General features: G+C 39.4%; 1 protein-coding gene across 7 annotated transcripts in view; it reads right to left on the bottom strand.

The window, feature by feature from the left end:
• The window catches only part of SH3KBP1 (SH3 domain containing kinase binding protein 1), a 229127-nt gene that overhangs the window by 133357 nt on the left and 68671 nt on the right, over window positions 1-27099 (bottom strand). For 5 of the 7 annotated variants that reach the window (XM_071812459.1, XM_065858188.2, XM_071812475.1 and 2 more), the window contains one exon: window positions 11347-11470. In XM_071812459.1, coding sequence (XP_071668560.1) covers window positions 11347-11470 — 124 coding nt within the window. Of the gene's footprint in view, window positions 1-3182; window positions 3293-11346; window positions 11471-11802; window positions 11874-27099 lie in introns of those variants that run through there. The other 2 variants (XM_071812487.1, XM_071812493.1) reach the window with 2 other exon arrangements.

Genomic DNA, 27099 nt, shown 5'->3' with positions numbered 1-27099 from the left:
CATGTTTCTGAAACTACAGCCTCAGGCTACCCTTTCAAGATTTATTTTCCGCTACTCTATTTGCTCAACAGCTGCCAGGCATGTGAGTGAATCTTTTGGTTTTCCTTAGGTCACTGGAGCTTTTTTTTCATTTAAATAATTTCCTGGACACTTCCTGACCTCTTATGAATTCCCAGAATTAACCATGACCCATGTAATTTAGGATAACGTAATGCTGAGTCAGCAGTCTAGCAGAGAATTCCGAGGCCTTAAAAAATAAGAAGTCTTATGATTGTAGTTGCAAAATGAAGCAATAATGGCTGATGTTGCATCTTGCAACTTCTGCAGAACTAGATACCAGACTATAAAGATCAAGGACATCTGGAATCTGTCAGGAGTCTAACATAAGTCTACACAAGGATACATATGGTACTAGATGAACTAAGGAAATGCAAATATACAGCATTTAAAGTTACTTAAAATGAATGGAATATCTGGTGAATGACTGAAGCTTGTGTGAGGGTACTTTAATTGGTTATTTTACCATTGAAATATCTCCAATGAATGCATGACAGAGGATGATAATCAACATGACCTAGTGTAAAAAAGAGTTGCTTAAATGTATACAATGGTTTAAATTCAAGCTACTGGAAGGCTGGGATGCTACTGTACCCTGTCTGATCATTAAACACAGTGTTATCCCTGTCATCTACTATTGTAGGTGACTCAAGAGATCAGAGTAATGAATAAAGTACCAGGCTGAGCACTGTACAGGTAACAAAGCTGATAAAATCTAGTCCCTAGAGAAAACAGTATCAGAAACAGATTGAGGAGCAGCCAAGTGTTTCTGGGAGGAAGCAGATGTACGCTGGGCTGCCACAAGTGGCCTGGGGTTCTTGCATTGCCAGTGCTCTCTGGAATATTCTATGGAGCAAAGTGGCAGATTTATGAAGATACAGCCACAGCAGATGCTATAGTAACAGCTAAAACCACAAGGGGCTTCACTGGGGCGATGCAGCCAAGGCAGAGGACCATGTTAGTGGCACTATGCTCTCTCTGACTTCACAACTCATTCTCAGCTAATTTGGGCATCTGCAGGGAGCTACTTCTCACCATGAGGGCCTCTGCCCAGCCTCCGCTTCAGTTGCTAAATAAAGTCGGCGCTGAAATTAGGAAATAATGGTTCTTGCTGTGTGACAGATAATAATAATCTTTCATATTGCAATCTTGTGCTTGGGGCCAAGAATTTGCAATCAGCCACTTGTCAGCACTTCCACATTTCACTCTCTTGTCAAGCACAACCGTCTTACCATCAGCAGCAACATGCTTTGAATTTTTAAAGAGAATGATATTACAGATTAACACCAAGCAAAAAAGAGGCACAAACGTGTTTATAATTGAAAAGCACATGCAGAAAGATGAAGAACTACTGCAAACTACTGGTGCATCTTACCTGTGAAACAGCATCAGAAAGCAGTGAGATAACCATAAAAAACCAAAGATAAACAGTACAATACATCATAACACACCACTAACAACAGCAAAACTTTACATGCTGTGAGCACCTTGATAATGGTGGAGTAGACTGTAAGGGAGGAGATTCTAACATAAGATAAAACATGCATGAAGTATTCAGTGAATAAAACTTAGGAAATGTCATGACATTGGAAACAAGAATTACACTTTTGCAGGCATAGTATCTTGTCAGTCAAGTCACTGCACCTTCATAATATAGGAATCTGAAAACTGAAAGCAAACATAGCTAATAATGCCTTCTACTCAGAATAATCCAAGCCATGCAGTATCAGCACTGCCTGATACCTCTATGTGTTTTTCAGATATAGTTACAGCAAAGTAAACTTAACTTTAGGGGCTTTTAACCAGATGAATTAAGTATTTCACGCTGCATGTGAAAAATAATTAAAATGAATGCAATATCAAGTTCATTCCAGGCATGTCACTTTATCAGAATAAAGTTTTTAAAGCCTGGATCAGTTCTTCAAAGTAAAATGTATAACAGAATCTATCACAGATAAGGCACAAACAACGTGCCTTATGGACAATAGTTTCACATAGTTTCTTGTCACTTGCAGCCAACAGCAAAGCTTTGCTTGAAGCACTCTAGGTGTTGCATATTAGCACATGGGAAAGGGAGCAGCACAAGAGAACAGGTGAAAAAATCCTGTGCAAAGTGCATTCAGAGTTATGTCTGCTCCCACCCCTCAGACACCCTCCTAACCAAACCCCAGACTGGCAGCTGTTTCATAGAGGTCCCTCCCACTGCATACTTGTACAGAACTCTCTGCTCAGCTTTCCTAAACCACCAATATGGTGATGACCCTTTCTACCAGCAGCAACGGTTCATTTTTGCTGTGTATATTCTTGCCACTGCATGCAGAAGTTTACCCCAACTTGGGTTTGTAAATATCATTCCATCAGAAGAGGAAGCTCTTGAGTAATGATTGTAGTTTCCTTCTGGTCCAAGTAGACTAAAGTAAAAAAGTTTCCTCCACTGAAGGGATTCAAAAGCAGCAAAACAAGTTGCTCTGTCCCAATGCAGAGAGCACAAGTATGGAGCTGTTTTTAAAAAATAAAATCACCCAAAAAAGTACAAATGCATATGTTTACATTAAACTGTCACATATATGCAAAAATCTTCTCTACACAGTAGTGCTTGCTTGGTTAAGAACTAATTCTCAGACAGATCATTATTTGGGTCTTCATGTCACATGACACTGCAATTTGGAGGAGATCCTAGGGAGCTGTTGACAGGCACTGCTTCTCATCTACAACCCCAGAAACCATTCAAAGATTCTCCCTATCACAGGAGCCGGAACCTCCAACTGCCTCAGTACACTGATTGCTGCCATAGCTTACCATAGCATGGCTGGCTCTTATCAGTGCCTGCAGGCCATGGGGGAAAAGACGTGAACATCCGCACAGCCCTGATTGCAGTCCCACAGGGAAGGCTCATGCCAGTTCCCTGTCCCCATAAAGGCAGCATAGCACCATCCCAGCAAGCAACAGTAGAGCAGCACTGAACTAAGAATGTGCCTGTCAGTGTAAGAGCACACTTAGATGGGCACATTTAACTTAGCTGTTACAAATTCATCAAGATTAACTCCAGGAACTACCAGAAAAGCATTCTTGACCCAGATAAAAGTACACTGGCAAAGTTTCGGAGCTCATGGAAAAGATATTACCTTGCACAGTCAAAGTATACTCTCTTGACCCCAAATTTTCATTTCCAGTTTTATATTCCATAACAGTATCCTTGTGTTGCTCCTTTGCTTTCATTGTCTCTACCACAGAAGAGGAAGTCTGACTTTCTCCTGTCACAGCTGCCAGATATGAGACGGAGATACCCCAACCTAGAAACTGAGAAATGTACAGTGACCCCAGTGATTTGCTTCAAGGCTCGGTTTCAGATGTGCCACCCTGCTCATCTTCTGCCATTCCTTAATCACAGAAAGCTGTGAGAGGGGACATAGGAGAAAGGTTAGTCTGCTAATTGTTAGCTGTGCTGTTTTTGCAAATCCCATACCACCTCGATAAAAGGCTAAAGGAGACAGACACAGCTACAGTCAGGAGGCAGAAGGTCAGGGACAGACCTCAAAGGCATCTGGGCCTCACTAGGTGACAAGGGACATAACCTACAGCAATGAGAAGGGGGGAACTGCTGGCAGCATGGAGACAGTTCTCTGCAGAACCTTGTGAAAAAAGAAAGCATCTCTTTTACGATGGAGAAACTTAGTTTTAAGAAAAGAGGAAGTTTCAAACTCATTGCTGTTGTCACCTGAACAAAAATAGACCCAGCATTTAGTATTATTTTATTGGTTTGGGCTTGTGTTAAAGGATATTTGAATATAACCACTAATAGAGGAATATCTTGCACCTGAGTTTAACAACACATTTGTTCTTGACTAGTACCTTTTGGACAATTATCATACACTGTCAAAAAAGTGAATCAGCAAATTCTCGTACAAGTGTTAGAAGATACATCTGACTTCATTTCATACTTTAGGCTTGTAAAACATATTGCAAAGTTTTTAGAAAGGAAAAACTCCTTTAACTGATTAAACAAAAATTTGTAAATGTTCACGAAAGAGAAGACGCAATTCCACTGACTGTTCATTCTAGTGCAGCATTTTTTACATATTTCCATAAGCTACTTGTAAAAAGATGTTCTTTTCCTTATTGTTTCAGCTGTCCCTGTAGCCCTATTCCATTACTTGACCTGTTCCCTTTTGCTCTCTTCCTTAAAAATTCACTTATCTCTGCTTTCTCATTGATACAAATATACTTCTGGATCTACCTTTAAAAAGATCAACCAACAAAACTAACTCACGATCTCATTTGCATCCATAACTACCTCCCTCTGTTTCATCTGCAAGCTGCACAGAATGCCCATCACTGACCCCTCTCCCTCGTCTCTTCAGATTCTATATGAAAGAGTCAACTTCTGCCTCTTCTCTGTCCTGTGTATCAGCATCCAGCAGCCTGTTAAATTTTAAACCCAATGTTGTCACAATTATCTCCATACTGCCATCCCAATTTCCAAATGCAGATCCAGATTTAAATCTTTCTTTAAAACCAGTGTTCTCTGTCTGCAAGAAACCTGAAAAGAGACTGCTAGCAATCATCCCAATAATGTATCTTCCCTTTTATTCTTCTTTTTTTTAGTTATCTGTTTTATATATATATACACACATATATATTTATATATATATATATATATATATATACATAATCTGTTTTTTTATATATATACACACATATATACACACACACACACAGATGCGTATATATAGTTAGCTCCCTGATGCACTGGCTGTATTTTTGTTCAGTGTTTTTACAGCATGGTCCATAAATGGGATTCCTTGAGCTAAACATATAACACCACACATAACATATAACACAAACCGAAGATGCCCAGCGGATAGAATTACCTTAGAACTTCAATTCAAACCATGAGGGATTTTTACAACCAACTTCTACAGGCTGCTCCTGCACAGAGCCTTGTGATACTAGGATCCCAAAATGGAGATGGATAAGTATGCAAAATTGCAGAAGCTACATAAGGGCTCAGCATTTGTGCATTTTGCAGAGTACCAGGAAGGATTAATTAAAAAGAAAGGGCAGGCACATAGGATAAAAAGAAGATGGGGGGCACTGCACAGTAAATGTCAGGAAAATAAATTATCTCACTGGGATAAGCTCTTCGAACTGGGATAATAAAACCTTAACTGTAAACCTGAGCAGCAAATTACTATAACACAGAAAAACAGTTTAGATTTTAAATTTATTAAGTCATTATTATAACAGGACTTATAAACAAGATCTGCTTGAAGAGAATGAGTAAGCACCCATTCCACTGTTACCAAGACAGCATTAACATCTTTTACATGTCAATGGTCAACAGATTAATCTCAAATTTAGAACAGTGGTAACACCTATCTCTGCATTCTTGTTCCACATAATAAGCCCATTTTAGGCAGATTTCACAGTGTAGTTACGATTACAAGAGAAACCCCAGAAGAACTGATTTTATGTCCTGTGACAGATAATGCAATAATTTTAAATTTCACTGTTTTATTATTTCACTTACTACATAAATGCATTTCTACAAAAAGAATATTGGATCCAAAAGCATGGCCCCACGATGCAACGAAGGATGTTCACACATTAGACAACTACCCCTCATCTGAGAGCAGCTTACTAGTCAGCTCCGAGATTAGCTTTATTCCATGCACATTAAGTTTCCCCTTACTTTCACTATTGAGAATTATTTTTTCATCAGAAGAAAGGAATCATGAAACTGAAACACTAGAGAGAATTATGTTTTTTCCATGTATCCTCTACACATTGCATGTATAACATAATATATTGTTTGGAATAATCAAATGGGAACTTTATCAAGTAGAGATCTTTCCTCTAGCATGGAACAGAGTCTTTCTCGCCTGCCTCCAGAAAAAACTTGTTAAACCACTACAGATCCCACACACCACACACCCATCCCAAGTCTCTTTCTGGCTGCCACCCACATGCCCAGCACAGACTGGTGGCTTTTCCTGCCTCTGAACTGAAAGCAGTGCCTTTCAGTGCAGTGTAGCTTACCTGAGGGTAAAAATTATCCAAGTATTTGTTTTCAAGAAACAGCACTTCTAAAGGAAATGTGTATTATCTGAGGCACTACTTCAGTATATGTATGCAGATATGGTATTCAAACTCAAAGAATAAATATTTTGCTGAATTTGAGTTCCCTGTGCCATTAGTTTTTTATGTCTCATTTTGGGTTTGTGTCATATGTTGTATGCATATTTTAACCTTAATAGCCCGAGAAGTATGTTCTTGTGCATATTTATGTAAACTGTATACTGATTATACACTAATTAGCTGATCTTAAAAATGAAAAGGATTTTTTTATGCTAGCTATGATTTCTCTGAAGTTGGCAGTACTTGCAAGGGAACACCAAAGACTGTCTGTGGAGCCAGCCTGAAAATATAAACAGTAGAAAGATTACCCAACCAAAAAGCAGGTTAATACCTTCAAACTTCCTGTGTTTGAGAGGAAAAGCAAAGCTGAGTGTACTGAGGGTCAGATACCTCATCAAACACGACTGGCACACAACAAAGGCAGTTGTTCGCACTAGGGTTTAGTAATAAAAGATTCTATTAAGGAAATTTTGAGGTTTGCCTTTCTGTAGAAAAATATGACCAGAATAATAGCTTTCCTACGTTACTTAATATAAAACTCAGTTGACACACTGATATGCTGAGTCACCATGAGCTTGTCTTTTTCGTAGAAAGGGTGTCTTTTTGTATGCAAGTAATCGTAAAACTAGTGAACCAAATGATCAAGCACTTTTCTTGTAAAATACTTTTACCATTTCTCCGTTTACAAAGATAGATCTAGATCTCAGTTTTGTACACAACAGACTTGGTTTTCATTAATAAAATAAACCTATTATATTATCAAATCTACTTTCACAAAATTCTCCCTTTTAGGATATGATGCAAATTCTCTTTATCCTTTAAGTGTAGGGTATAAGGTATAATATATAATTCTCAAGAGAGCTAGAAAAAACCATTTCCTTGCTTTCAGTGTTTGGCTCTGATTAAGAACATGAGCTGTTCCAGATTTGCTGGCTTGGATAACCTCAATGCAGAATGCATTTACAGTTTATATAAAACAAATACATCTGGCAAGGCAATATATCTTTTCCTTAAATATGTTTACTTGTATAACAACTGTTAGTTTACTTAGAAAATACAGCCTGTCAACTCCAGTTTTGCGATTTGGCCTAAGCAAGTGGGCTCATATTCCCAGATACAGGAAACAGTGCAATCAATAGGATACTCAAAAATAGGATGCTCAAAAATCAGAACAAAACTATCCTAAAATAAGCCATTTAACAGTTAAACTAAGTTTTCATGATGTCCCTTTATACCTTGATGAAGATCATACTGAATTTATGACAGATCTGAAATAGTTGCACAACTTTGGATCTGTTTTTAGATTTGAAAAGTTACTTAGAAAAGATGGAATACCAACATGTTGGAAAAGCATTCAATAAAGAAAAGACATCTTTCAATGTTTTCCTGTTTCAAGACCTGACTGTAATTTTCTTACCTTATTAAATAATAGTAACAATAGCCATAATTTTGCTTTTTTCAAACACTCTGAAAATGTTCTCAGGGAAGAAAAGGCTTTCACAACCTGTTATTAGTAGGGTGCAAAAATGCCAATACTAAATAGCACAAAGGTTTGTTTTTAAGTCAGCTTTGCAGGAGTTTTAGAACAATAGCTCTATATACCAATCAAAAATTCTGGAGAAGTGAAGAGATATACTGAAAGACCCACACCTGGCGAGGAAAGGATTTTCTTGGCTTATGAACTGTACGAAGAATAATCCCCTCGAAGGTTCTGACAAAGGACATGCAAGCCGACCACATGAAGCATGCACTCACTGGAATGCTACTATATATTAAAATGCTCTGTTTCCTAGATGTTAACTGGCATCGCTACCATGCTTGGTTATAACAGGTCTCAACAACTTTACGAGGCAGGTATAACCCATGTTTTGCCAATAGGCAGCCTGAGGCAGAGACACCTGAAATACCTTGAAGTTGGGAATTATTTTGGATATGCCACTGCAATAAATCAGAAAAAGGCTCTGCCTATCTGAAAAATTAATACATATTATGATACCTGACCTTGGAAATTAAAGTGTGGTAATTTGGCCAACAGATTTTAAGCAATTTAACAAAAGTTGTACAGCAACTCCATGGGAGACCTAGAAAATAAAGCCATTATTTCTTTAGGTGTAGCCCTAACTCCTACATCAAACTTAGAACCCTGTAAAGAGAGGAAATACCTACAAATATTAACTCTCACAAATACATCAAGGCCAAGCACAGAGTTTCCTAAATTAAGTCCACCACAAGTAATTTCTACTGTATGTTTCCATTGGGTCCCTAGTACTTGTGGTCAGTAAGGAACATTAAAGGATGAGAAATGTTCTGGTTTTACTGCCCCAAATGAAAAGCAGATAAAATCAAATCCTTCCATCTTCTCCTGGTCTTTCTAACGAAAACCTGAATGATTCACAGATGGTGAACTAAAACTAATAATACCACAATAATTTACAACCTTCAGTATGTAATGAAAGCACTAACACAGATAGGCTACTACCAGTGGTGTTACACCAGCTTTAAATTGTCCCTAGATTACATCTGTAATCCAAAGAAATGATGTCCATTATTTTGTTGATGAAATAAACCCTTAGAAGAGGTGTTTCAATTTTACACTGATTTTATTATAAGAAACTTAATTTCAACACAGTGCTTAGAAATAATTAGCATGTACAAAGAAGATATAAAGTTGGATCTGGAATACCTTTTTTATTCAGAAATCCATTCTTTTCCTCTTAACAACTTAGATGTTTCTTACGAATAGTTTAGCTATTTTCCTTTAATACCACTGTTGGACACTCGTCAATATTCCTCAAGGAAAAACTCTCCACAAGCCAAAAACATAAGAGGCCAAGATTCTTCTGCTCAAAATGTAAGTGCCTGCTAAAGTGCTGCCACTTAAATTAGGCCAACCAAGTTAAGTAGTAAAACTACGCAACATAACACCACAGAAGTAGGAAAGCACTTATCATCATCTTGGTAACAGAAACAATACACCAGCACAGAATGCTTCACTCCCACGTCACTGGATCTGCTCTGAAGTTCCAAGCAGCAAGATTATATTGCCCAAGCAAATAAATAATACTGCCTACTGTTTTCACAGCTGAAGAGTGGCGAAAGACCTTTAGATGCATCCTACCTCATTTCTGAACAAGGAGGAAAAAAAAAACCAACCTTCTTTCAGGTTAGGTCACATTCTGTGATCAGTAAACAGATGGAGGTAGGGCTTAATAACCACAGCACAAGAACACTTGAAGAAAATAATCCCTGTAGCATTATAGGGGTCCCTCTTCAGTAAAATATTGCAAGACTTTTCACAAGGAGATACACTACCTAGATCTTAGAAGACTCTATTACTGAACACAACAGTAACTACTTGCTTAGCTGTCCTAACTTAAACAAGGCCACTTTGGCACCATGCTCAAACTGACCCCATTAAAAAAAAAAAAAAGAGAGGGAAGGTGCTCTTGGCCTTGCTCTGCTCTGTGCATTCTTAGCTGTACTGCTACAGTACAGCAAGCTGCAGCTGCTTGCTCTGCAGCAATGGTAACAGTCACAGAGAAGCAGCCAAAATGACAAGTTTACTAACCTTGACACAATGTAGGGGTAGCCATGAGACCTGCCATCCCCACCAATGAAATCCAATGCAATAACATCCTAATATGAAATCTACTAACCTCTTCCTCCAGCTACCGATCTTTGTGACAGTCTTTGTTTCACTCATTTCAATAAATATGAAGTTTTGTGTTCTCCAGCTACAGTCAGAAAAAGAGAACTTCCTTTATCTTCTGAATGCTTTAAAGCTTCTGAGCCAGAGGGAAGAAAGAGGAGGAGAAAGCCTGTGCTCTAAGGATCATATTTGGACCATTATCCCCTTGTGACTGAACCGAATCTCTGCATCTGCCACAGCCTTCTCCAAATAGCCGCTGAAGCAATATGGAACAGGCTTGGTCCCTAGAGAATTTCCCAACTAGTCATATGGTACTGTATAGCAGCCATGAAAAAGAATAATTCTTGGTAATTTAATTCTGCTGTTGCTTGAAAAACCTATGACCCAAAGCAGAAATGTTGGACGTGTCTCCAGATTCAAGATGACATTGCCAACTCAAAAGACAAAGCCTTCTGAGATTTATTTCCAATTTTTTTCTTTCAGAGGACATCACTCCTTGCAAAAGCAGTGGATGTTACTCCCCCTCACATTTCAAAGGAAGTCATACGTTTTGCAAACCTTAGGTTTAAGACCTCTAGTCAGACTGCCAGCTCAAATCCAATATTCGCTGATAGTACAGAAGAGGAAATTTCCATATGCATGGTCTTAGTATAGAAGACGTGCCAAAATGGAAATTACATTACAGCAATGATTAATGACAGCAGATTATTCTGTATAAGGCAGTAAGCAAGAAATTGGTCAGTGAATTCTCCAGGAAAAAATACAGCCCATCTCTTGCATATAGCCAACTGCCCTCCCATAAAACAAACAGGAGCACAAACATAACATAAAGAAAAATCCAGCTTTTTTATTGCCAGTTTTTTGTTTTGTTCTGATATTTCTGAGAGCAGGACTTGGAGCTAGGGAAAGAGACAGAATATCTGGAGGCTTTCATTTTAGCAGCTCAAAACCATACACAGGAATCTGCATTGGGAATCAAGCCAGACATGAAGAGTACACATTCCAGTCTGAAACAGAAGACGGTGATAGACTCTTCCCAGGAAACTAATGTGTTAAGCTTTATGTTTTCCACTTTTTTTTTCTTTTTTTTTTTTTTCCCCCTCCAAAGTTCTCTGTCAGTAATCAGCTCTGTCCCAGATAGAACATGAATATGTGAATGTGGATTGACATCATTGTACAAAAACCTCCATATATGCAAGCTGTCAGTTCCCTACTTTAATAAGCATTAGTAATCTCTTCATACGGCTTTGCTTAATTAAATGTATCTAGGAAGGATTTCTTTAAGAAGAAAAGGATGTCTGTGCAAATCAATGTGGAAATATTAGACATAATACATGCATCCGTATGCCAGTCTAAGAGGACAATAAGATTTTTTTTTAAATTCCTGCTATGCCTTTACAGTTAAATAGATTCTAGCTTTATTTCTAGAAGCAAGGAAGGTTTACCTTTTTTTCCTTTAAAGATCTGATTTTAATCTGCATTTAAGCTTCCATATACTATACCTTTTTTGTTGGTTCTAATAATTGTCTCAGACAACAGTAAAGGGCTTCCATTGGAAACTTCATTTATAGGCTTCTCTGGTGGTTTGTTGGCAGTATTTTCTTTCTTCATGTCCTTCTTTATTTCCTGTAGAAGAAAAGGCAGGTGGGGAAGGAGAAGAAAAAGAAGAAACTATTTAAAAAGTTGTTACAGAAGCTCCCAAGATTCCTTAAAACTTCTGTGTATCCACCCCTGCCTATTCTAATGCTATCTCAAAGACTATTAAGTTGAAATGCCACAAAGTTCGAGTCATTTTCAGTAGCTCTTCCAACTGATTTTTTTTTTCTTTTTAAAAGAGGACAATTCCTTATTTATGTGAGAAAATTATACAACAGCTTTACAAATCTCTCACTAAAGATCACAAAAGCTGAAAGTTGGAGGGGGGAAGACTTCTCAGTTTATCCATCAATTAGCTGTACATTTGATGCACAGGGTAGGTCCAGGCTCAGTGCTCCTGATGTGAAGGCAGCTAAGTCTGCTTCCCCTCTGTCGAGAATCCCACAGAAACAACCACCATAGCAGGAAGAAAAATATTAACTGGGAAAATATGACAAATGTTACCATAATTGGCAGAAGCCTATGCAGAGCCTGCTGTCAGAGCCGTTGCTAACACTAACACATTTTGCAGCTGACTACCTTTTAAGGTGATCAACTTCCTCAGCAGCACAAAGAGAAAATATATATGGTGGAGTTTCATGAAAGTGAACCTACAGAAAACAGCTTCCCAAGACTACACAGTTAGTGCTTGTGAAGATACACAGTACCTCTCTATTGGCTTCTCAGGCAGACTTTAAAGGCCTACCTGTTTAGTTGTCTATACCAAAGCATCCAAAATATCACAGCCTTTCACATATCTTATCTTGAAATACCACTGAGGTAGACAAGTAGTGTTAACTCTGTTTTATAGACAGGAAACTGAATTGCTAAAGAGGCTGAAAAATTTGCTTATAACCACATACCAAAAAATAAGGGAAAAACAAGTTAAGGTTTGGCTCCAAGTTTTGTCCTAGCTCAGAATGAAAGAGCTACTCAGGCTGCTAGGGACCTCAGCAGGTCTCTACTCCAGTCTCTGGCTCAAAGGAGGGCTAGCCCTGGGGTCAGACCAGGCTGTTCAAGGCGTGGCCCAGTTGAGTCTTGAAAAACTCCAAGGACAGAGACTGCACAACATCACAAACTACTCCACTGCCTGACTGTCCTTATAGCAACAAAAATTGTCCTTATTCCCTGCCTGAAACTTTCTTTTCAAGTCCTTTCTGTTTTCTCCTGTCTACCCCACCAGGCACCACTGTGAAGGGCCTGGCTCTGTCTTCTGGATAACCTCCTTGTGTGTATTGCAAGGTCCTCCCAAAGCTGCCTCTTCTCCAGGCTGAACGAGCTCACCTCCCTCAGCATCTACTCACAGGGCATGTGTTCTAGCTCCCATAGTCAGAGAACTTGCGCCAGTTTATCCATGTCTTTCTTTTACTTGGTGGACTCAAAATGTGATGCCTGTATTCTGGATGTGGACTAATTAGGGACATATAAAGGAAGATTATCACTTCTCTCAATGTTCAGGCTGTTAGTGCAGCCCAGGACACTGTTGGCTGTGTTTAATGCCAGAGTACACAACTGGCTCATGTTCAGCTTCCTGTCCACCAGGACCCACAGTTCCTTTTCAGCAGAGCTGCTCCCAAACCCATCAGGCCCCAGCCTGTATGTCTGCCAGCAATTTCTCTTTCCCAGGCATTTCACCTTGCTGGATTTCATAAGGACCCTGTCTGGGTCCTTCTGAACAGCAGCCACACCTTTGAGCCTGTGAGCTGCATCCTCAATATGGTATCATCTGCAAATTGAATAAGATCTTCTATATTGAACAGACATTGGGGACTGGTAATGGCTTTGGACACAATCTTCCTCTAGTAAAAAACCTCTACCTCTCTTCTTCCCTTTCAACTCTTATGCATTCACTGCCCTGTTCTATTACATATATCCATTATAATCCATCATTCCGTTATAATACATCCCAGTGCAACAGCAAGCTTCACCATCCCACAGCACTGTACCATACAAAGGAAATACTGTAGATCTTATTGTGGCGGATACACTCGACCCCTCCCTCCTCTCCCCCCTCCCACCCCATCAGCAGTTTGGTCCAGGCTCCAGAGGAGGGAAAGGCCTGAGCCGCAGCCAGGCCAAGAACTCCTTCCAGGAGACCCACAGGGAAGCAGAACAGCACATTGAATGCCAGTAGCTTGTGGGTGCATGGAGCCTCGTGAAGACTTTTCCTACTATATGCAATTTGACTATGAGTGAACCACTTCATTCTATAAATACGACAGCCTGGATGAGCCCACTTTGAGCTCTCCCTGCTAAATAAGTGAGCTGTATGGCAATGGTTTTACTACTCACAGGTCAGTGGATGAGCCCAATTTAAGTTCAATATTAATAATTTAGCCTAAGTAGATGCACACCAAATGTAATGGATTATTTAGAGATATAGGGTTGTATGATTTTTAATATACTCTTTGATTCATGTTACTTAGTAGACTAGATTTGCTAAAATTTTAAGCTCGTATTTACCAAAAGCAACTGTAGACTACACTAAACGCCTGCAAGATAAAGTCTAGCTTGCATTTTGCTGGGAAAAATTGAACTGACTGGGAAAACAACGATCCAAGGCTAACACAGAGACATCACAGACATCTGCGAAGCAGGGCCTATTTTTGCACTTCACTGAGAAGAAAGGATTTATCCAGACAAAACGGCACCTTCAAGGGTATGGACCAAAACCAATGTCTACAACTGAACAGAACAGAGGCCCACATGGAGTCAGGAAAAAGGGTTCCAATGGGGAGCAAAAGTATCTGGTGGTGAAATTTTGCTATTGGACTGAATCTTGGTGTGAATGGTCTGTAAACACATGAAAGTTTTTAGTTTTCTATGCTTGGGCGGACCTCTGCACAGGTACCAGGTCCAGGTACCAGAGCCTTGAGCCAGCCCTTCTGCTATTCTACTCCATTACATTTTTTATTTTCTGAGAATCTTGTCTCCTGAAAGTCTGCTCTGCATATGGTCATAAGGCCTCGCCTGAAAGTTTGCTGCTGGAGTTATAAAATACAGACTCCAGAGCAAACAGTTATCAGGAAAAGAGGAATCCTGACAGTTTGCACTGCGCTGGATATGGCCTTGCCTGAAAGCTTGTCTCCGGAGCCCCAAGACACGGCCCCTGGAGTGAATGGTTATCAGGGAGGGAAGACAGCAAAATCTATCACACAGATGCATTCACCTTTCATACGCACAGTCTTTCACATTTCTGAAAGTTTGCTTCGTGAATGGGTACAGGCACCTGGAGAGAGGGTAAGCAGCATTTGGCTTCGCGTATTTCCCCCATGCAGTAAGTAATAGAGTGAACCTGCCATCAAACTCTTTTAAGCTTTGCTTCTCTTTAAGAAACCTAAACATTGTTCTGCTGCAAGCAGAATCCTGAATTACTCCCCCCACGACATTTATTTAGGCTTCCAGAATATCAGACATGAGCACTAAAACAGAGAAAGCAAATTTCTATTTGAAGTTTCTAAAGTTATCTGAGAAGAGCATCAAACAAAAAAAGAATTTCCAAGCCACTCTCTACAGGATGCACTTTAATCCTGGATTTCATAATTTTATTTTAACCTTTTATGTCTCCAGACCAATTGGTATTTTAAAGCTGAACTATCAGCTCCACAACGCTAATATGGTTTTCTGTATCTGCAACACGCATTTACTGTGTATCACTATTCCATTAACAGAGATGAAAGTTTTATAAACTGCTGCCCATCAAGGGTACAATGAATCTTTTATCTAGTGCCATCACACAGGTAAAATAGTATCTAAAAAGCAACTCATCACAGTAACCATCATAACTGAAATATAATAACAAATGTGAAAGACTGTGCGTATGAAAGGTGAATGCATCTGTGTGATAGATTTTGCTGTCATTAGAAGAAATATTGCACACAGTTCTTGTACAAAAGTGAACCACATGATAACTTAAGAACATCTAGAAGAAAATGTTACATCACCTTCTAAAAAAAATGAACTAGACTAATACATACATTATTCCACAAGCTTTTTTCACAGCTTTAAAAATTAAAATATATAATACACGAGTCTGCCCCAAGCTTGCTGTATTAAAGCTTAACATTTATTTTGCAGCCAGGTGACAAATTCATGGTATATTAAAAAATTATCTACAGTTTAAACAGAATTTGTGAGTCAAAGAGCACTCTCATGCGAACAGGACCACAAGACAACTGCCTACAGAAGACCCCATCTTGCCAGAAATTGCTTCCTGTGTGTCATTAGTATGTTATTTTCCATTCTTTATGTCAGAATGTAATTAAATCCCCAATTCACAAATTTTGAAACAACAGTATGATGCATTTTATTTTTTAAATCCTATTTGCAACTTTGAAAGTAACAGAAAAAATGGTCTGCTATAAGAGAAAGCAGTGCTGCACCCTCAAGTCTCCAGATGCATGATTCTGGTGGCTTTGCTGCTGCTGACAGCTTTTTGAGGAAGCCTTGTTTTGCTCCTGAATAATCCAACAGGAATACAAGCAGACAACTCCCAAACACTGGCATGTGTTTGTAGGGTGGGAAGTCTTACACCTCCTTTATCGTCCAGTCTTCATGGAAAAAAGACAGGCACACATCAAGTGTCTACTAAGCCAAAACTCATATAGAAGGCATAGCACCTTGCAGCCACCAAAATCATCTAAGAACTGCTTTTTTCCTACCTTTCTAATACTGGTTTGAGCTACTTTTCATCACTGTTTCCTTTTGTGCTCATAAGAAGGGTCATAATTTTTCATAGCTACTACCAACAGTAACATGACATGATCAACCACATGCAGCATGAAATTACAGATCCAGGAGGGAATTGAAAGGAAAACAAAAGAAATCACTAAATAATGAAACAGAGATCAAGCAAAAGCCAATCCAGCCATATAAGCTAAAATCATATCAGAAACATACTCAGCAGTACCCTATGGGAAATCCCCTGTCTGAGCAGCTCAGCACACATTCTTCAGTAGAGAAGTTATACCAGCTTTAAGCCACTTGTGTACTTTTTCCATTCCTGGTCTTAATCTATGGCACAAGACTTAAAAACATACAAACAAAACCAAATCAAAGCCCCGCACCTTAAGCAGCCTCACTGCTGTATCCTTCAGCAAACATTAGTGCAAATATTACACCCTCTGTCCCCAACTCTCTCTCTGCCTCTGCATGGTCTTCTATACTGCTCACTCCTGGGGACCTTAGGATTTTAGTACGTTCCTTCAACTGTGGCCCAAACAGACCGAGGACACTGGCCCTGTCCACAGCTGTCCATTTCATTGCTAACACACCTCCTGGTCCACATAGCCTAGTCCTCTCCCATGTGGTGCCTGTGCACAGTCCAGCAAACAACCCAGAACACAGGCTGTTCCCAACAAGCAACATGGAAGACGCAAGACTGCAGAGGAAGGGCAGGATAGAGGATTTTGCCATGTGAGTTGAGCTGTGACTCATATCCTCTGGACAAAGAAAGGGGCCCTAGTGCTGTTAAATTCAGAAATACTGACATAGTCCTTTATATCTATCCTGACTCAACCTCCTGTAAAAAAAAAATAGTTTATTACTCTAAAGCACTATAAGGCACTACTGGAAACTGCATTTCTGCTTGAAAAACTGAGTGAAAACGTACACAGACATCTCTGGCCACATAGATATACCAAGCCAGCTCACTTTATTTCACCACAAAAAATACACTGAACATGGCTATCCTGCACATTTGTGAAATGATGCAACTATAGTGGCCCTAAAAGCTTGGTGCTTGATCAGTAGTGGTTACAGAAATCTCCCTACATATCCCACTCATTATAGATTTGCATGGAGCAGAAGCCTACCACATGAAGAAGGAGTATGCAAATGAGCTTCCAAACCCACGTGTACCAAGGATGGCTTTTGGGAACTTTTGTCAGTGTATGACAAAATCCATTTCTGGTTCTGGTTTCAAACAAAAGTTTATAAATATTGTTTCTGCAGTATGCTGAGTCTCCTCAAAAGGACACAGTGTGAGCACCTTCACTGCGGTGACACCAGCCAGTCCAGACTCAGCTACCTAGAGAGCACTTTCCAGAACCAAGTTCACAAGATAACTGTCCATGCAGAGCCCCACGCTGAGTCTCAGGAGAAGTGGCTCAAAGGGATCCCAATTGCAGCACGGGGCTCTTCATCCCACCAGAAGCATCTCACCCACTCCTCCGAGATACTGAGAAGTTTCTGCAGAATGAGCAGCAGTCTCACTCACACAGCCTACCTGCAAAAAGCTAGGCTTTCACAGTGCTAAAAGCTTCAAAAATATGTCTAAACCTCACCTTTGGTACTATTTGGTACTTGATTTGGGGGCAATGCCCGGTATAAATTTCAGAGGTCAAAATGCTGCATTTTTTTCCAGCCCACGCAAAGATAATTCCAGGTTATTAGCAGTTCATTTTCAAGGGCCTGTACCTCTAAACCCAGCCCTTGCGTAAATGACCTCGCATTTCAACCACTAAAACTAAACCAGGCCCTCTTGATGACACAAATTTTAAGACAGCTTCCACCTCCTGTGTATGTAGGTTTCAGAGTGATTCCAATATGATAAGTAGTTCTTACTGAGAAGAGGCACCCTCAATCTGAGAAATTCTGGAAAAAAGTCACTATGAACTTTCAAAATAAGCTTTAAGCCTGACTCGATGATATTTACAATTTCAAAAACATTATGGGAACATAAACGTATTTTAGAGTACACTTACACTTTGTACGTCCTTTTAATATCTAAAAAAAAAAAAGGACCTAGCTTTGTTTTCAGAATTTCATCATTCATTACCTTTCAAAGAAAGTCTGTTCTAGTTGCACATCTACATACTGAACTTTCCACTCATCTATCAAAAAGCTTTCTTTAATTTACAGCAAATGTGTGAATTAGGTCAGCCACAAAAGTTACAGTTAGTACCTGTAACCAAGTCTGAAGGAAAATAGAGGAATTTCTGCCATTTTCACTACACCAAAGTTTCAAGATTTTTTTATTCTAGCAGTTCTGACCTCTGCGGGAAACTCAGCTGAAAACATTTGAGAAAATTGCCACAAACCTTTCCAGGACTGTAAATGCAATTAAATGCTATTCTGTGCTGCTGCGGGTATGAAATGTTCCAGCCAACACTTCCTTCCTTGTAGTTGTTGGGAGACACGAAAAATTATGACAAAAATCACTATCACACTACAAGGTGATTTACCTATAGCTTCCATGTGCAAAGAGAAATACGGTTCTTGCATACTGGAAGAAAGAGGTTTAATCAAAATCAAAGCTTTTTGAAAACAAGACATATGCACACCGAAAGAGTTAAAAGCTGAGAAATAATGAGGCTTTCACAATTCAAAAATCTACAGCCTGTACATTGCTTGAAACCAAATATGGGAGCAGGAATAAGAACGCAGAATCATACACAGCTGGGGGGAAACCATGCAACACATTTGCATTATCAAAAGACGACAATGGAAATGTCAGGAGCGTTTCGGCCCCTCTGAGATACAGAATGCTTTTCTTTAATCTCTTTTCTCAAAAACCATACTTTACATTTCAAGAGGCAACTGCCATCATGATTTCCTGAAAACAATGTCTGCAACTTCAAACAATATATGAGCTCAATTACCCATTTATATTAAAACCTGAAAATATAAGTAACTGTGCTGTAGAGTACATCAATGCAAGATTTAGTCCTCCTGAGTAATTTCCTGTGACATTTTCACTAAAACTAGTTAAGAGTTATTGAATAATTATAAATGTGCTTAGATATAAATGCAACTCTGATACTGTCAAGACTCCTGTAGTTCTGCTATGAAATAAACAATATACCCAGCAGTGAGCTTGGAACAAACCTCCCCCAGCCAACTGAACCAGCATCCATGTGAAAATTATTTTCAACCAGAAAGATGATGGCAGCACTTCCTGTATGCCTTCATAGCACTAGCCTTAAACTCCATAAAATGCAAAATGACAATGTTTCAGAAACAAGAAATAAACCTACCTTTTATTTTCCTGGCTTCGGCATCACTTGAGATACACTAGTCTTTGGTAACTCCTTCCCAGGGCAACTACCAACTCCAAGACATTGAGGCAGAACATGGGACCTTCAACCAAGACTGAAATCTCTCCATTAGCTGGTCAGGACAGGAGATACATCAGTGGCTCTGTCAGCAAGTACAGCTGGAAGGACAGCTTGGAGAGTGTGCTTCCCCAGCAGTGATCCCCAGCTTCTAATAGCTGCAGACATCCCTCACTGCTACTGCACACATCAGCTGAGCTCATGACAACAGTTATGCTCTTGTTTCACCACAGCAGAATTACATATCCTTTCCCCTCTTTCACTATCAGCTTATCCCAAGTTTATAGGAAACACATTCCCAGCTGCCTGTGAGGCACGTGACATAATCTTTGACAAAAAATAGGGCTACAGTTCATGAGCCTCTTGGTTGGTGCTAGTACTGCCTAGTCCTGGGGTTGTTTCTAAACCACAGCCTCCTAAGCCTCTCTCAAAGAGTTCTTTGGTTTCTGTATCCAGCCTTCAAAATCAAGTATATTTCTGTGGCTCACATGACTTCTATCTGATTTACAGCTTGATAGAGAAAAGCGTTATTTGTTCACAGAGTTCTACATGCTGAACAGCGCATCTATTCCAGCAGTTACAGGAGCAGAATGCAGTGTGAAGCACGTTAAGGATGAAAGCTCTGAGATGCCCTAGCTGACTTTTTTTTTTTTCTTGTTATGTTACATAAAAAGACATAATCTTCTGGTTTGCTCTCTTTATTTTGCAAATAAACTCTTAAATGCCATCCACATGCAGTCAGAAGTGCTGCTTGCATGGCGGCTCACCAAGGCCTGCAGTGCCACCCTCCCTTGTGAGATGGAAGGCCTTCTTAACACTGCAAGGCTTCCTGTCAGGATGCTGCTCAGCTATTTATCATATGCATCTAGAGCTTTGCCTGCACAATCATAAATTCATTACACAGCCATAAGTAAAGGCTTGAAAAGCCCATCTGTCATAAGCATTGTTCTTGCAGCATTTCAATACTACTTTCACTATTAACTTTATATATGAACTTAATACAGAGGCAATACTTCAAACATTTGGGACATTATATTGGGTTACATGGAATCATCCACATAAAAATACTAATAATTTGGGTTACTGCGAGCAAGTTGCAACAAACAAAATGACTATGGAATGACAAAGCAAAAGTTGCTGGGAAAGGAAATTAACTTGTACGTTCAGTATATCCCATCCGAACTGCAAAAACACTGTGCCACTAGAGGCACAGTGCAAGTAGCTCCTACTTAAACTGCTGGCAACTTCTCCGTAGTAGCAGTGTCTGAACATTCCCAGTTTACCCCAGTTGGAGATGCTCCTGCTACACCATCTTCCCTACCACAGCCTTAAGGTGGCTCTGCCACATGTGAATTTTTCTGTTCCTCTCCTCCACATGAACGCTCAGTAAACTATAGCAAACTGAAGCCCCTTTTAAAAGAATCTCCAAATTCTTTCTTTTTTTGGAAGAGTTTTTTTATATCTTTTGTACACCCCTCTGAATAAAAAGGTGTTCTGGATTGGATATGCACTCCTGCACATGCAAAAAGCCTTGAGTTTTAGAAAGCTGAGCGCATGTTTTATAATAAAATCTGAAAAACTCTCAGATTTGTTAAGTCTTATGTAATCCTGCAGTTCTGTTTTTCTATGAATATGAGTGCGTTTTCCTGCATCCATTCGGGTCAAGAAAATCTCCATGTTCCAAATCATTAGCCTCAGACTTTGTTCTTCAGTTCAGAGGAGACAGTTCACATTCACCTATACCACTGAAGTGTTTTTTTTAAATTACCAAAAAATAAAATAAAATAATAAAAGTGGAAAGCAAAAAAAAAAAAAAAAAAAGAAACAGCAAGGAGTACAACAGTAAGAAAAGTGGGGAGCACATTTTAAAAAATGTGTACCAAATACACACCACAAGTTGTCTCAGAGAAAGTCAGGAGGAAAAAAAGAACATACCCTCTGCTCACCGCAGTTTAGGTTTTGGAGACGCACTTGGCTACAGCCGTGATTAGCTTTACTACCACCAGGACAAGCAATTCATTACATCTTAATGAACCAAAGCTGAAAATTAGAGCAATAAAAAAAAAGGCAAACAGGAAAAAGATACTATGCTGGATGCCATTCCAAGCCATTCAATTAATTCTGATCCCAATGTTGCCATGCTGAGGAGGGGAGAGGGGCCCAGGCCTGATGTTCTGTTCCTGATCCCCTCTCTAGCAGGTACTCTAACAGCACCTATGGATCCCACACTGTGGTGACAGAAAAATGACAATACCTCTCTCTGAGATGTTACAATCTAGGTGTAAGAAAAAGTAGAACTGATGAACAGAAACAGCAGATGGCAGGAAGCATGAAGAAGTAGAAGTGATCAGCATGGACCGGGTGCATAAGCACTTGTCAGCACTCAGTAAATACTGTGACAAGACACCTTTAAGGAAGTCTTTGAAACACAGCAAGAGAGTTCTTTGTGTGCAGATCTTTACGTGCAGGTTGCCCAGGTATGTGAGGAATACAAAATCAGAAGCTTGTTATAAATGTATTAAAGAGGTGAGGAAAACAGAACTTGTCACCAGAAGATGGGGGCACATAGTCCCACCACCCACGTTTGAGGCACTGGAAAGATGGCATCCCAAGGACTCTAAAATTCAAACTAGACAAGTTGCAGAGCTTGATATGGGCTTTGCATTTCTGAAACCTTACAGAGACAGACATTGTACAGCTGCAGCAGGTTTCATCACCTGCAGGTAAACTCAAATTGACCTCCTTATTTCATATGGTGATCAGGTTGTTTGCTAGCACCCGCCAGTGAACCCCTGCAGCACACCCCAGTTTTCATCTGGGGCTAAGAATTTGTTCTGCTTTACATATTTAGCAATGTATGTGAGTTTTGGCATACGGGGCAAGAGGCACTGCTGCAGTAGGGATTGCCATGGGAAGATGTTTGGTAACCAGCCTCTTTAACTGGCACCCTCCTTCTCTCTCACCTCCATCACCTTCCTGACAATGGATGACCAGCCAGGCTTTCATCAGCTGAATCTCCTGCTTTTCACCTGTGTTTGGCAACAGTGAGGTACAATCTGTATGTATTTCAGCTGCCCAATGGTCTCAACACATGTACTCATGTATCTTCCTCCCTGCATTTGTGAGTCCTGTGGCAAGGTACTGGAGGGAGGCACAGAAGGTGCTTCTCTGCCAGCTTCCCCTCAGTCCAGCTCCAGCAGCATGAAATTATTCAAGCAATTTCACTTTTTAGTAGAATCAAGTTTCTTCTCCTAAAGGCTCCACTTTCATCCAACCATTAGAAGCATTATTACTTTGCTTGAAAGTGCGACGTCATTCCTTCTTTCTTTGAACAGAGAGTGGGATATGCCACAATTTAGCATGTTAATAGTTCCCCCCCACAGGCACCTGGGCACATTAAAAAGCCTGCTGTAACAGACTACAGTTTTAGAGGGTGATAAATGGATATTTTGTGTAGTAGAAATATTTCTGCTGTCAGTATAAAAAGCCATGTGTATATTACCATGTAAAGCAAAGTTGGTAAGATATACAAGAAACTACTTGAATCCATGAATATCCAGTTGTATTTTTGTTCCTTCTCACAACCATAAAATTTTAAGTAGATGACGAACACAGAAAAAGACCTAGCATACATTCTTAGAAAAAAAAAGCAGTGAGAGACACTATCACAAATTGTAATGTGTTAGATAATCAGATAACCTATCTGTATGACACAGACAGGTTCAGAGAGACTAAGCGGCACAAATCCTTTATGCAGAATCCTATCACACACCAGATGATCCTTAACAGCAGGATTTTCTAATGAGAACATTAACTGACTCATGCCTTAAACAGAGAATGCAAGGCCTTGTTTAAAATCAAATGGAAGAATTTTTTTTATTAAAGGATTTCTCTTCTCTAAGTGATATGTTGTACAACAGCAAAGAAACAAAACAAAACCAAACAACAACAAAAAACGGGAATAAAAGTCACCGTGCTAACTAAAATGTACAAAATACAGAAAATACAGCTGCACAGAATGTCAAAATTTTCATTTCAGCAACACTTTAAAAAACCCTGGTGACGGTCAGAACAGCTATTTTTCTTTCCAATTAACGAGTCTGGAAAAATTATACAAATTCCTATAGAAGTCTTTTTTCACATAATTCTACATTACAGAATGAAGAACTGTGCTGTAAAAACCTTTGGGCAAATTACATAGATTCCTATTGTTCTTTGATAGACCTGTCTTCAAATATTAATGCATAGCTACTCTATTAAATCAACCCAATTATTCAACCCTCTACAGCAGGGGTGTCAAACTCATTTTCATTGGGGGCCACAGTAGCCTCGTGGTGGCCCTTAGAGGGCCAAAGGTAATTTTCAAACTGTATAACCATTATACAGAGAAGTCCACTGAACCTTCACAGACAGGGTAAGCATCGTGTAATACCACTGCATGTAAAATTAAAATCGAGATTCCTGAAGATGCATTGGTATGTCAAAAGAGTCTCCTTAGACAAGCAGAGACTTATTTCAAGAATAAAAAGAGGCTCATGAAAATATTTATCTAGCTAGTAACAGTGTTACAGGATTTTTAGGGTTTTGTTTGTTTGAGTAACCAGTTGTATGAAAGCTAGCAGGCATTAATGAAATAAGATCCTGGATTAAATCAGGGTTAATGAGATCAGGAGTAGACACATCATTATTCAAATCACACACCACGTGAATAGTATGTGCTGCCAGACTCGTAAATCAGAGATTAGAATTTAACAATCTTCTTTCCGCAGTCTGACAGTTTAGGGCTAGAAGCCTCTTCGTAAATATTGCTGGCATCCACCTGCCAGAGCTTCACAAGGACGTGTATTATGATTCCAGTTTTTCCTGGTACTAAGCACCAACAATTTAAAGAGGGAACTGATGGCAGAGGCTGTTTCACAGCACTTGTGACAGTCACATTGCTCCAGTCTTACAACCCTTGCAGCTGTCAAGCAAAGTTTGGTATTTAATTATTTTTCTTCTTAATTTGACCTTGCTTCCTGCAAACATTACAGCAGGCACATGTTAATTCATGTGGGTTTGGAATAGGGCCATACACCTTGTGGATTCCTTTTTGTTTAGTATAGCCTTCTGAGTTCCAGCATGTTGCTGATATGCTGATCTCCACCACTGGTTCTCTTTCCTGTAGGTCTGGTACGCAAAAGTTTACTGCAAAAATCAAACAGGTCCTTTGCTTAGGGGAAGAGGGGAAAAAAAAAAAAAAAGAGAGAGAGATGAAACTCAAAAGATTCAGAGCAAGATTTTTAATAATCCTCATTAAAAGATGTCACAGAACCATGGAAATCCTTTTATAAAAAGTAGGTCACACGTTTCTTTGGAGGTATTAGACTTAATCCTAAAGACTTGATATTTGGAAAAGATAGTCCTATTCATGAAGTCTTAAGAGCTGGGAAAATTGACCCAAACCTTAAACAGCAAGTCGCAAAAACTCCCTGGCTGACAGGGAAAAATGTAGCAGTTCTCCTTTGCACTTTAGACTACTTTCTCTTAGTAGAGTGAGGTCTCTAGACAAAGTTTTTCATGGTAGAACCCCTAGGCCCTTCATATGTTCCATCTGCTCTTTTACACCTGTGAAAAAGGAAGAAGCAGGCAAAAGGAGATGGATGGGTTAATAGATTCAAGCGGAGCAACCTTCTATATTTGGTCTTATCCAAGAGAAAAAGATGTATAAAGAATGCAAACAGTGGAAATAACCATGCTCAGCACTGATTCAGAACAGTGAAGAGTGCTGCTCAAGACTAAAAAAGGCATGATGAGTGCTACAACTGCCTGAGGGAGTTTGATCTGCCATTGGTATTTGTAGGAGAGGTGCAGCCTAGCATCTCAGATGGGAGATCTGGTGATCATGATCCTCTCCTCGAATTACTCAATCCCATAATTACTCCATGTTTGCAAAAGAGATTGGCATGTTACCTTTGAAGTAATGCATCATACTGAAACTACCTTTGCAGTTTCCCAACCTAGTGTTTATTCAGCCAGCATGAAACTTTAAACAAACTTGCACAGATATCAGAGCCACAAAGAGTCAGTAGCTTGTATTGAAAGAAGAAATAAAAAGTAGAGGACAGATTATGGTCACATCCACATGAGAAAAACTGATGTGTATATGCCTAGCACGCTCAACAGGATTCCTGTTTACAGATAAGAAGAGTTGCATGAGAAAGTATGATCTTTGAATAAGTCTCCTTCCAAGCAGAGGCAGCCATTTTATGGTGTTTCCCAATGTGCCGTATGGCACCAGTATGCAGAAGGTTCACTGCTGCTAAAACTCCAGCTTTATAAATAAGACAGAGGTGAAAGAAAAGCACTAATTATATAGTTCTGCTGACTGGAAAGGTAAGTTTGCAGATGAGAGTTAAAAGAAAGCAAGCAGACAGCAGATGTGTTGGAGTCATCAAGGATGAAGAAATGGTGCAGTCTGGCTGTATATGAAGATATATTTGAACTCTAAGGTTGACTGCTTGCCTTGTTCAACATCACTGAATGATGATGCAAACTGACTCAGCAAGCAGAAACATGAAGATTTCAGCAGCCACAAACTCCTATGGAAATTGCTTTTTTCATTTTAGAACGTATGTATTAAGTTTTTGTTTTTACATTTAAACAATACAAAGTTTCATATGCTATATGTGGGAGGAAGACCTATCTGTTAATTGAAACATCTGCAATTCTTTTTAACTGGGCTTTTTGCTGACCAGTTTATCAAGAATAGAATAATTCATTTTAGAACAGTTGATACACTCTTGGCTCTGGGAGTGCCGTAGGCTGAGGGAAGACACCGAGTGTTATTCCTTTGTGTTGAAAAGGGCTCACCTACATTTCAAGTGAAGACTTCAGTGTAAGCTTAACTACTGTTTCAAATTATATATATGCAGAACTGTGCCTTGAAACTCTGCTAAATATAAACTTGTGCGACTCTAAGGAAGACAGGAAAAATGACAAGAAGACAGGAAAAAAATGTCAATACATGACTTAGCGTTTGTTCCCCTGAAGCTGTTTACCTTGAAAGTAGCTCTCTGCTGTAAAAGATAAATATGTGTGTATGCAAAACACAAACCACAGAAAATTAAGCCATCAGAAAAATCTTTGGATAAATAATATAAACACCTCTTGAAAAAACAGGAATGAATCTCATTTAGCAGAAGCCAATAACCTTCCATTTGTGACAAATAGTACACTCAAGAAGGTGCAGCCAAAGCTGAGTATTTTTCTTCCAGGCAATTCACAAGAGGATTCTCTATCCATCCTGTCCCTGAACTGTATTTCTTATGGAAAAGGCAAAACACAACAGTTCTTCTCCCAGACACTCTGACAGCTTCTAGAAATTACAGGATATCTCAGATGCATTTAGATTTAAATTCCTTCACCTCAAACAGCTTCAAGTTCAGGTGTAGGGGGCTTTTTAACCTCTACAATATTAACTTTGGCACATCAGAGCAGAAACCACCTGGGTCCTTTGTGCCCTTCTTGACATGTTTACTCCAGGTCAAGAAGTATACTTTAAGCACAGGTAGTCCTACAGATTTT

Source organism: Patagioenas fasciata, chromosome 1, assembly GCF_037038585.1.
Source record: "Patagioenas fasciata isolate bPatFas1 chromosome 1, bPatFas1.hap1, whole genome shotgun sequence".
NCBI lineage: Eukaryota > Metazoa > Chordata > Aves > Columbiformes > Columbidae > Patagioenas > Patagioenas fasciata.
Note: the sequence above shows the minus strand (reverse complement) of the source record. Positions and strands in the feature narration are given on the sequence as shown.